This window comes from Loxodonta africana, chromosome 3, assembly GCF_030014295.1.
Source record: "Loxodonta africana isolate mLoxAfr1 chromosome 3, mLoxAfr1.hap2, whole genome shotgun sequence".
Taxonomy (NCBI): domain Eukaryota; kingdom Metazoa; phylum Chordata; class Mammalia; order Proboscidea; family Elephantidae; genus Loxodonta; species Loxodonta africana.
Genome location: NC_087344.1, coordinates 153442831 through 153455406, shown reverse-complemented (window position 1 = coordinate 153455406; position 12576 = coordinate 153442831). Strand labels below are relative to the sequence as shown.

General features: G+C 46.9%; 1 protein-coding gene across 1 annotated transcript; it reads right to left on the bottom strand.

The window, feature by feature from the left end:
* Positions 1–7635: 7635 nt before the first annotated feature.
* On the bottom strand, positions 7636–8926 carry GJA5 (gap junction protein alpha 5). The gene has a single exon (XM_003421953.4). It carries the CDS (start codon positions 8816–8818, stop codon positions 7742–7744), a length of 1077 nt encoding a protein of 358 aa, XP_003422001.1. The 5' UTR covers positions 8819–8926; the 3' UTR covers positions 7636–7741.
* Positions 8927–12576: the final 3650 nt, after the last annotated feature.

The following is a 12576-nucleotide window of genomic DNA, read 5'->3' as shown; positions in this document are numbered from 1 at the left end:
CTTTGTTTTAAGTCATTAACCAGCCAGCCATCCTTACCTATGGGTAAGGAGGTAGCTGCCAACTTGGGGTGATTTCAGAGCATGAGATTCCATGCCTGAAATTCTCACTGTTGGTCATTCCTCTGGTTTAAAAGCCTTGAAGCATCTGTTAAAATCATAATTTGTTGTCGTTGGTTGCTGTCAAGAAGATTTCAATTACCTGCTAAGGTCATGCCTGCAATAGCTCTATTATCAGCTTATTCATCAGCACTTTATTGACGCGCTGGTAATGGGTTCCCACCTTGCGTTCTGTCCAGGATTCTGTCGTGGGGCCCTGCCTTGTAATCCAGCCCCTAGATGGAAGCTCTGCTTTTCTCATGCCAGCCTCCCTTCCCTTGGTCTGAAGGTCTAGCTCCATATCCATGTCAGGGGCTGGGGCCTGCTGCCAGCTGAGAGATGTCCCATCAGTCTGCCTGCCTGGTATCTTGCACAATCCGTGTCCTGGCTTCCCCACTAATGTGTTCCCCCTCCTCTCAGGGCACTTGATGCTGCTGTTTTGACGTCTCTGATGCTAGGCTACTTTGGACCATGCCCTGTTGGCTGTTTCCCAGCCCCTTGGGACATAGTCTTCTGCCTATCAGCCTGGACTCCCTCCTGGGGTGACGGCCAGCTCAATCCCAAGGCACCTCGCTTCCACGTCTACCCCAGGAAACCGGCCTAGTTTAGAAGGCTCCAAACTGTTATAAGAATCGATACAGTACTGTGGAGATAATGGTTGCAACATCGAATAGAACTTTTTAGAATTTACCATATGATACATATACAGTGAAACCTGTGAGAGCCAGAAGTCCACGGGACTGCCTTGTTTTTCCAGGTCTTACAAGTTTTCAGCCTTGGACAGGGTGCGGTCTTACCACTTTCCTATTGCTCGCTTTAGTGGAAAATACTTGAGTTGTCCTCCTTACACAGATTCCAGCTTCTGCAGGTTTTATTGTAATACGTGACATATAAGACCTTTTAGATGCTCCTTCTGCTTCTTGAGTGAAAAGCTTCCTGCCCCTCAAGGCTTCGCAGAATGGAATGTGTGTGTTTTGCAATGGTTGTTGCCAAACAGTGTTGTTTTAGGTGCCATCTGGGTGCTGCTTGAATTCTGTCTTTGCAAAATGTTGGGCTAGAATGAGGTAAGGGATGGCTGTATTCTAGGGTTTCCTGGAAAATATTTGGGTTTCCCCAGCTGGGTTCTTCTACTCCTCAGTGGCTGGCTTCTTCTAAGCTGTCAGATCTCAGCTTACATGTTACCTCCTCAGAAAGGACTTTCTGCCCACCCTATCTGAAGAAGGTCCCTACCTCCACCTTCGTTAGCCTCTTATTTGTTTCCTTCATGGCAGCTATCACAGTCTGTAATTATTTTGTTTACTTGTATTGGGGTATCATCCACTAGACTGTAAGCTTCGAGAGTCAGGGCCCTCTGTTTTATTAAATTGTGCTTCCAAAGTCTAACACAGTGCCTACTCAAAGTAGGTGCTCAATAAATGTTTGTCGAATGAAAGTTTTTCTCTTTTCCAGTTGAAGCGTCAATTTAAAAAAGCTACAAATCCTACCCATCTCTGATGATCATCAGATGACCAAGAGGAAAAAACACTAATCTTATTCTATTTACATACCTAGCATTTGAAAATTCTGTTTATTATAAAGGACCAGTACAAGAACCCCTGTGAAACCCTAGCTAAAGGCTCCTGAGAGGCAGCCCAAGATAAGACAGAGTTGTTGTGCAAGGTCTGTTAACTCCCTCTTTTTCCTAACTAACCCTGATATGCTGTAGGCAACATTTTCTTAGTAATATTTTTCAGGCTAGATGGCTGCCCTTGAGAACAAGCTCCAACGAGCCACACACACTTTTGAAGAACCTGACCTCTGAACCTCCATCCTCAGGAAGGGAGCACAATTACTAGCCCACTGTTGTACCCAGAACCCATTCTGGAGTGAGAGGTCCATCCACCAGTACATCCAGCCCAAGAGGACTTGGCAACCAGACTGCCTAACCTGGACAAGGGAGGGGAATTTCAAGAATGGGCTGGCTAAGAGGGACTGAGATGTAAAACCTGGAACCATTCTCCCCATAAAAGATCCCCAAGTCCCCAGCTCAGGGAGCTCAAGGTCTTCTGGTCACTAGACCCTGTGTTAATCCTTGTCTGTGTAGATAATAAACTTACCACTTTCTGTTTCCCTTGCAACTGCTGTCCATCTTATTTCAACTAGCTAATAGGACAGGACAAGAACCCAAGGGGCGTTCAGGCTTCCAGGCTCTACCAATGATTGGCAAGTGGGCAGCTTATCTTTGGCATCGCCCTCCCACCTCCCTGTTTTCCTCATTCCCACATCATGAAAGTAATCATTCAAGACACCTAACCAACCAGTTGCCATCAAGTCGATTCAGACTCATGGCGACCCCATGTGTGTCATAGTAGAACTGTGCTCCATAGGGTTTTCGATAGCTGATTTTTTGGCAGTAGGTCATCAGGCCTTCTTCTGAGGTGCCTCTGGGTAGAGTCGAACTGCCATCCTTTCAGTTAGCAGCCAAGTTAATCATTCAGTTCACTGTTTGCCCCACCCAGGGGCTCCTCAAGACATCTACAAGGTGCTTAGTGCTGTTGTTCTTTTGTTTTTCTTTCTAGTATCAAAATTTGCTATTAGGAAAAAAAGTCACAAACTCATTCCTACTATGATTCTTCTTAGGAGTATTATTAGCATTAAACTACTTTAATACTAGCCATAGGAATGAAACACCAGCGATAGAAAGTCTGGTCTCGCCTAGCATTGGAGGGAGGAAATTAAGGAAGGGGATTTGAAGGGCTTACACCATGGAGCATGTTCACTATATTATCAGCCAGTTTACCCTCTTTAGTGATGAAACTTTTGGGGGCAGGAGGGGGGAGGGGAGTAAGAGAAAGTAAGAATAGATACCTGGGTTGAAATCTTGCTCATTATAAAGTAAGTTCCTTGGCTTTTGTAGTCCTGGTGTAATATAAACTGTTAAATGTTAATAGTTATGTTTACAAAACTATGAAATGCACTACCTTTTTTTCTAGAAGGAAAAAAATGAGTCCCGGATGCTTTTTCCTGTTGGACTACTCAGGCACCTCTGGGTTGAGGCCCTCACCTTTGAACAGATGCCAGGTGCACCCCAAGTCTCAACATTTGTGTCACGCGTTCTGTTCCGATAAACAAGACCAACTGATAGTTGAGACAATACTTGTGTTTGTTTTTCCCAGCCTTTACTTCTTTCTCTAGGAAATGGCATTCCATTTGTTGATGAGGAGGTGGGCGGTCCCCTGACTTTTTATTGGAGCAAGATCATTTCTCCTTCTCCAAAGATGTGTGGCCCCAGTTAGAGGCCGGTGAACATCTGTCTCCTGTCAGGCAACCTTCCTGAGCCTCAGTTTCCATGTCTGTAAAATGGGGACACCAAGGCTTATTTCACAGAGTCATTTCCTCTAAAGCCTTAGTCACTCTTCAAGGCCCAGGTCAGATCTGCCCTCTTTTATGTGTTTTTTCTTTTCATATGTATCACTTCCTAGAGCCTTATGGTTGTTAGATTCAGTAAGAAGTGAATTCCCACTTAATTCTATTTTAATTGTTTCCTCTACGTGGGTTAATTTGATTGTCTCAGCTGGATTTTAAGCTCCACAAGGGAAAATTAATTTAATTTATTGACAGACTGTTATGTCCCAGGACCTCTGCTGAACAATCCTTCATTTAACAACTTTTTTTTTATGAGGTAGTTATTACTAGGCCCGATTTACAGATGAGGAAACCAAGGCTCAGAGATTAAGCAGCTTGCTGAAGTCAAGCAGTGAATCAGCAGCTTGGATTTTAACCTTCACATGTCTGAATCCACAGTTTTTTCCATTACTGACTGATGGGTGGGGTTCAAGTGCTCCCCTCCCCCACTGCCATTCTTCTCTTGCAGTCACAGCATGAAAGGGACACAAAAGACAGAGAGATGCAGGACTAGACTTTATTAAGACAAATTACACATACTTCCTTTTTCTTTCCTGAAAGTCTCTTGACGGTGAGTCAAGGAGTGATCTCATAGACTTTCTAATTCAAGAGCACACATTTCACAGAACAAACACATTTCTGAGGTGGAAGGAGAGTCTTACTGCTAGTAGTGCCAGGCAATAGATTAAAAAATGTGTCTGCCTCCAGGAACCTGAAACGACAAGTCATTCTTCCCTCCCTCCACCTTTCTATCCTCATCCTCCTCCCACCCACCAACAGCATCCAAATATCAGCAAAGAGGGACCAGAAGATGCGCAGGTGGAGCAGAGGCTGAGCCCCTTCTGAGCCTTCACTTTCCACTGTCCTGACCTCTCAGGACTATCAGTTTAGGCTGATGACACAGAGGTAGTGAGGCTCAGCCCCTCTGCCATACAGCTGGAGGGGAGGACAGGAAGCCACTAGCTTCTCCAAGGATTTCTTCCCTAATTTTGGGAGCCCTCTCCCCTTCACCTACCCTTTCAGTGCGCACTCATGTGAGCGTAAGAACGCACGCGTGCACACATACACACCCACACGCACGCATTTTTAAAAAGTAATCGTCTCTCTGTGAAACTCAGTATCCAATTCTGAGCATCCCTTTACCTCCATCCAAAATGGGAGATACCCATTTTGAAAGGACTGAATAGTAAAAGCTGGCCCAGCCCTGGGGAAGGGAGAGCTTTTTTGGAGCTCCCACTTGGCAGGCTCACTAGGGGCACCAGTGAGAACTAGGGATCTCCATGCCTTTAAGTAACGCCCTGCCAAGAGAACTGGAGATTCCCCTACTGCTTCCACACCCCTGCTAAACCCTCCGGGGAAAGAGAAAGCTATCTGGAGGTCTCCATTAGCTATCATCACACCTCCTCTTCACTCTAAGTTGGCAGTTAACGAGGGAAATAAATAGGAAGGGAAAATAGTTTTCCAGTGTTTTCTCTTCTTTTTAATTTTCATCCTCATAGCTGAGTTATTTTCTCCTAAGGGGAATCTACCTCTGAGAAGCACAATGCCCTCTGTTTTAATAAGAGCTGCAGAAATTCCATTGGCTTCAGTGGCTGGGGATCTGGTCAGGATCCCAGAGGAGGACGACGGCTTCTTGGGCATTCCTGTCCATAAAGTCTTTTGGGGAGCATTTGGTGAACAGCCAAAGGTGGAGGAATGGAAGGGATGGTTTCCATCATCGGGTTGGAGCCACATGATGTCAGCTGGTGGCAGGAATTCCAGTAGAGTCGGTGAGCAATGACTCCCTGGATGAGCTGGCACCCCTATGGACTGGGTATACATCCGGGCAGAAAGAAAGCTACAACATCACCAAGGTGGGACATTTACCAGAGGTACATACTAAAGGTACCTGTAAAGTTCAGGCTGCTCATCAAGTTCCAAAGACCCTTTTTTAAGACTGGGTAGAAGGAGGAACAGCAAGGGCAGCCAAAGGCCACCACAGTTATGGCCCAAGGAGACAATAGTTTCAAGAGCACATCTAATCCAAGTTCCTTGACTCACACTTGCTATTGGCTCAGAACTTTGGGCTGTTTCTTGGTGGAGTGAGAAGGCGGTGAATAGGGAAGTCCTAAGGACTTGGGAGGACCTATCTGGTAAATTGCTCATATGTAGAAATTTATTGTATCCCTCCAGCTATCCCTCCCAGGCCAGATTTTGCCAAGTTTCCCTTCCCTTCTTCTATCCTATTCATTTAGTAATCTGAAAAGGCCTCGATGAGTATCCTGGGTAGAGGATGAGGAAGTCACAGCAGCCTGGGTTGGTACCCATGTCTCTGACTTCACTCATGGAGCCTCGGTCATACCTCCTGAAATAACTGAGCAATGTCATTGCATCTTAGTTATCTAGTGCTGCTATAGCAGACATACTACAAGTGGATGGCTTTAACAAGCAGAAATTCATTTTCTCACAGTTTAGGAGGCTAGAAGTCCAAATCCAGGGTGCCAGCTCTAGGGGAAGGTTTTCTCTCTCCATCAGCTCTGAGGAAAGTCCTTGTCTCTCCTCACCTTCTGTTTCTGGGCAATCTTCATGCAGCTTGGCATCTCTCTTCCCCCATCTCTGCCCTGCTCCTTGTTTAATCCCTTTTGTATCTTAAAAGAGATTGACTCAAGATACACCCTACACTAATCCTGCCTCATTAACTTAACAAAACCCATTCCCAAATGGGATTATAACCATAGGCATAGAGGTTGGGATTTAAAACACATATTTTGGGGGGATACAATTCAATACATAACATTCTGCCCTTTGACCCCCCAAAATTCATGTCCTTGCCACATGCAAAACATATTCACCACATCATATCATCTCAAAAGTCTTAAATCAACTCCAAGTTCAAAATCTCATCTTCTGAATCATCTAAATCAAATATGGCTAAGACTTTAGATTTATTCCATCCTGGGACAATATTCCTTTTCATCTGTGAACCTGCGAAATCTGGACTACAAGTTGTCTGTTTCCAAAGTACAATGGTAGAACAGGTACAAGGTAGACATTTCCATTACAAATGGGAGAAAGTGAAGGAGAAGAAGGGATAATGGACACTAAGCAAGTCCAAAACACAGCAGAACACATTATATTAGCTCTCAAGGCTTGAAAATAATCTTCTGTTCTCTGAGACCATCTGGGCAATGGCCCTGCCCTCCAGACTCTAGATGTTGATCACACTGTCTAGATTGTGGGTGGAGGCCCCTTAACCCTGGGCTTCAGCTCCACCTTCCAGATCCACTGGGATAGCAACTCTGCTCTCTTGGTTCTGGGTGGCCCCAGTCTCCTATTCCATCTGAGTGGTAACCCCACCCGCTCAGCATTGGCAGGCCCCATCCTCAGCTTTGGGTGGTGGTCCCGTCCCCCTGGCACACCTTAATGACAATCCCACACTCCAGAACCATGCTGGCAAAGACCCAACTCTTTGAAACCTAGGAGGCTGTGGCCCCACACTTTGAGATCCAGGAGACCATGACCCCACCCTTTGAAACCATGAATGCCCTACTTCCCGCACTCCTTCCAACAGTTCTGCTCCTCTCTGAGCTGCTCCAGGGATGGTCCTTTTCTTTCCTTGAAGGATAACAGATGTAGCTACTTTGGTCTTTTCCTGACTGTAAAATTCCAAGAGGCAGACAGTGTTCTTTCCTTTTGTTCATTCTCTGTCCCCTTCAGTCTAAGCTGATGGGTTTTTGGCTGTGGTAGTATGTTAGATCCAACTAGTGGTTTACAGGCTTAATCTCTTTAACAAGAGATTGTGTAGCCATGTCCTTGGTGAACAGTTGAGGAGGCTAGGAGTTCAAACTCAGGGAGCTGGCTATAGGGGAAGGGTTTCTCTCTGTTGACTCTGGAGGAAGGTCCTTGTTGCTTTGAGCTTCTGCTCCTGGGAGATCTTCATGTAGCTTGGCATCTCTCTTCTCCCATCTCTGCCCTGCTCGCTTCTTTAATCTCCTTTATATCTCAGAAGAGATTTACTCAAGATACATCTTACACTAATCCTGCCTCATTAACATAACAAACACAACCCATTTCCAAATGGGGTTAAAACCACAGGCATAGAGGTTAGAATTTAAAACATATTTTTGGGGGACACAATTCAACCCATAACACATTGAGACCAGGGAACCAAGAGGAGCAGAGCAGTGAGGAGAATGAGAGAGCATGGGATCAGAAGGGACATATCTTTCCTCCCTGACCCTTCTTTGTTCCCACCTGGTCCTAGTTCCCCCACACTGGGGGGTCACACTGATAGATCATCTGACCTGGCCTTGCTGCTGGCCTTGCTGAGGCGGCGCTTGTCACTGTGGTAGCCATGGGGGAGGCGGTGACCTGGGGAGACTCCATTGGGCACCTCCGGCCTCTGGGCGTAACGGATGTTGATGAAACCCTCCCCCGGAATCTCCTCCTGGCCTCGCACTTGCTCAGTGGCCAAGTTATCTGTGTTCTGCTGGGAGGCCATTTTGTTACTGAAGGGGTTGAAGAACTTCCCTTCAGGGCCATTCTCCAGGCACTGATTGAAGTCAGGTGGTGGTGTGCAGCTCTGGGCCATGCCCGTAGAGGGGACAGGAAGCTGGGACTCTGTCATACCATGCTGTGACTTGACAAATCGATGTCTGATCTTCTTCCAGCCCAGATGATAGAGTTCAGCCAAGCTGAGGAAGAGGGACAGTGCTGCCACAGCCAGCATAAAGACGATGAAGACATTCTTTTCTGTGGGCCGGGATACATAACAGTTGACTGGGTGGGGGCAGGGACTCCTGCGGCAGACATGCAGGGTGTCCAGGAAGATCCCGTAGAGGAGGTACTGGACCACAATGAAGGTCACCTCCATTGTTGTGCGGATCAGGATGCTGCACACATAGGTGTTGAGCAGAGCGCCCTGGAGGACAACCTTTCCATTCACTTCCTCCCAGCAGGATAGCTCTGTCTTCTCAGCCACTGGGTACTCATAAGAGCCAGAACCCTGGACCCCTTTAGCCCTCTCAGCCTCCCTTAACTTCCGCTTCTCCTGCATGCGCACCATGTGCATGGCGTGGCCCATGTACACCAGAGATGGAGTGGAGACAAAGATGATCTGCAGCACCCAGTAGCGAATGTGGGAGATGGGAAAGGCTTGGTCATAGCAGACATTCTCGCAGCCAGGCTGCAATGTATCACACTGGAAATCAGCCTGCTCATCCCCCCAGGAAGACTCAGCAGCTGTGCCCAGCACAAGCATGCGAAAGATGAAGAGGACAGTAAGCCAGACCTTGCCGATCACCGTGGAGTGCTTGTGTACTTCCTCCAGGAACTCTCCCAAGAAGCTCCAGTCACCCATCTCGGCTCAGCCAGAGGATGGACGTCAATGGTTCTGCAAACTGGGGAGAGAGAAAGTACAAGAGGGAGGTTTCTGCAAAGATCTCCAAGGTCTCATCAGGCTCTGGGACTTCACTGATCTATACCACTGTGTTCTTTAAGAAAGAGTTACTTATAACGCAAATGTACCCAAAAAGCTCTCTCTCTCTCTCTTTTTTCCAGAAAAAAAAAAAGGCAAGAGAAGATTCAAGGTGGACATGTTAGTAAGATTAGATCACGGTTTTCATACCTTAATGGACCTAGAAATAGACTGAGGTGTGTGTTACAACATGAATTCTGTGCTCTTACCCCAGAAGATGGCACAGGCCTGGGCAATGCTTCGTTCTGTCTTACATAGGGTTGCCATGAGTCAGAGCCGATTGGATGGCAACTAGCAACAACAACAACAGTCCCCCCGCCAGAGATTCTACTTCAGGAGGCCTGGGTAGGGCCCCAGGAATCTGGATTAGCAACAAGCAGTCCAGGTGCTTCTGATACAGGTAGTCCAAGGGCCACATGTAGCGAAATCCTGGAGTGGTGGAAAGTACACAAGATTGGAGACTGCAAATGTGACTCTGGGCATTTACCACACTGACTCTGTTTCCTCATCTGTAAAGTGGGGAGAGGAAAAGCTACACCACAGAATTGTGAGGATTAAATGAGATAATGTATGCGATATGCTGAAAATCATACACCACAAATGTTTCTGTATGTTCGAATGGCTCAGATAGAAAAGGAAATTTATCACTCCAAGGGGCAGAACCAGGTGGAAGGAGGAAGGCTTGAGGGTAGGGGGTGACAACTTTGACCTCCACGCCCCAGGAAGCACTCTATCAGAACCATCCAGCCTAGACCAGCTGTGTTGGGAGATGGTGAACAAATACATGCTTCAGTCACACCAGCAAAAAGTATCACAATCAGTGCTCAGGTTCCCCAGCTGACAAGTGGCAGGCAATGCTGATCCCCCATGCCTCAGTGCAGCGCAGCAACTCCATCCCTGTGGCTCAGTGTCTGTACAGCCTCTTCTCTCCAGCTTGGCCACCCTGATGCTAAGTGTCCAGTTTACAGAAGGTACTCACGCAGACCCGCTCACCCTCATGTCCAGAACAAATGCCCCAAACCTTTATGCCCCATACAAAATGGTCTCCAGCTGGCCTTTGCCTGCTTCTTCAGCCTCGTTTACTGCCCTTCCCCATTAATACTCTTGGTCCAACCATGCCAACACCTGAAAGATTCCCCAATGCCCTCCTCCCAGCTGTCTATATGCCATCTCATCCCTAGCTGAGCAATATAACCCAGTCAAATGTAACCTTCAAAACATAACCCAGTCCTCACTTTCTTCAGCCCTCCCTACTCCCTCAGGCTGAGCCTCTACAGCTCATGGGGACTCTGGAGACACAGTCCTCACCCAGCACTTCCTACTTTGTGCTGTAATCCTCTGCTATCTGTGTTCTTCCATTAGGGGCTCCTAGAGGACAGGGCCTGTCTCTTTCCTCTATATCAGTATCTACCTGGCCCAGAGTAGGTGCTCAGTAAATCTTAGTTGAACGGATGAAGGAGTGGTGGGAGACACTGGCTATTAACAATTTCTCTGGGTGGTGCAAACAGTTTGCACCCAACTACTAACCTACGAGGTGGAAGTTTGAACACAGCCAGTGGCACAGTGGAAGAAAGGCCTGGCTATCTGCTTCTGTAAAGATTATAGCCAAGACCACCGTATGGAACAGTTCTACTCTGAAACACATGAGGTTGCCGTGAGTCAGAACTGACTCGATGGTAATGGTTTCGTTTGGTATTACTTGCTACTTCCCATTAGCATGGTGGAAAAGCCTGACAGCACTTTCTCAGTCTCCACTGCAGCTAGTTGTAGTTAATGAGGTAAGGGGAGAGTCTAATACAGAGGGGATGGTCTGGACAGACTTTTCCATCCCCGGGTAATAGGAGAGGAGCCTCACTTGCAGTCCTCCCCACCCCCACTATTCCTGCCTGTGGACAGGGTTGTGTGAGCCAAGATGTCTGAAGCTGCTTTTAGAATCTCAGAAATGCCAACCAGTGCCCTGAGACCTCTGAATCAACTCTTGAACCTCCTCCCTCCAGAATTCTTACTTGGTGAACAATAAACGTCCTTGTGGCTTAAACCTCTAGCTAACCCTAATGAACAGGATGACAAAAAAGATAGGAGAGAATGGAACCTAAAAATTCCCTTCCTAGAATCATAAAACTTCAGATTCAGATAGGTTCTTAGAGGTTGTCAAGTTCAAACTTTGACCTTCACATCTTTGCTGTCAACATGTCCCTGGTTCCTACTGGGACGTTATGGGGAAAGACAGAGCAGAGGTGCCACATTTCATAGTCCAGGCTTCTTTGGCTCGTGAGTTGATGCCTTGACAGAGACCAACCTCTTGGCCCTGTCTTCTCTCAGGTCCCAGCTCCCCAACCCTGAGAGTCACTAAGTCCCTGGGAATGGGGAGTCCATGAGTGTGATCAGGAAGGGCTTTATCTCTGCTCCTCTCCGTATCAAAGACCCATACAGGGTTGAGCCTGTCCTCTGATCTGTGATCAGACATCTGCCCCTTTTCCTCAGATGGTGAAGGGTCTCCTCATCCCCCACCCAGTCTCCAAATGTGGAAAGTTGCAGTGTGTTTGTTCAAAAGGAAAATGGCTGATTAGATAAGCATTTGAATGGTCTGTCATCTCTTCTGGGCTCATGTACAGTATTCAGCACCTTCAGGGTCAGCCACACACATGCAGTACCTGGGCTGTGGTGAGTGTTTGACAGAAAGAGGGAGGGTGAAAGGGGGAGGAGTACAAGGAGAGAGAAAGGAGAGGAGAGGAGGAACAGAAAGAGGGAAAAGACAGAGAAGAATTGGAAATGGAGAAAAAGAGACCATGTAATGTCAGTCTGTCAGCTTGTACTGTGGTGGCTTACATGTTTCTAATGATGCGGGAAGCTATGCCACCAGTATTCAAATACCAGCAGAGTCACCCACAGTGGACAGGTTTCAGCTGAGCTTCCAGGCTAAGGCAGACTAGGAAGAAAGACCTAGGATCTACTTCTGAAAATTAGGCAATGAAAACCCCAGTGGACCACGATAGAATTTTGTCTGATGTAGTGCTGGAAGATGAACCCTAGGTTGGAAAAAAAAAAAAGGCACTCCAAATACAGTGGCTACAGCAGTGGACTCAAGCATCATGCAGATGGTGCAGGACTGGTCAACATTTGTTCTGTTGTCCATGGGGTCGCCATGAGTGGGAGCCAAGGACAGCTAACAACAATAGTTAAGAGAAGATGGGCTTGGGAGTTCAACCAGAGTTTGAATCTCCGTTTCTATTTGCCTGAGGTCAGCTAAATTCCTTAATCTGTGTCTCAGTTTCCTCTGCTGCAAAATGGGGATACTATTATTTAGCTCACAGAGGTTCATGAGGTGATGTATAAAAGGCACATAGCCCAGCGCTCAGCGCATAAGAACTGAATAAAAGATAGCCAATACTAGCAAGGAAACTGGTGGGGAAGAAAGAGAGAGAGCAAAAAAACATAATGCAGAGAGTGGTGCACCACAAAGGAGAAAAGAGAAACCAGTGGAAAAGCAGAAGGAGAGGATATGAGAGGCCAACCAAAATGGAAATAAAAAGGAAAAGAGAAATAAGTGCCATGTTCTCCCAGGATGCTGGGCAAGTTTTCCAAACTCTCTTCAATCCCCAGAGATTTCTCCCTTCATCTTCTGACTCTGTCACTCATTT

What these genes read in the sequence shown, in the direction of transcription:
- GJA5 (XM_003421953.4), bottom strand. Translation starts at nt 8,818, where the DNA reads ATGGGTGACTGGAGCTTCTTGGGAGAGTTCCTGGAGGAAGTACACAAG.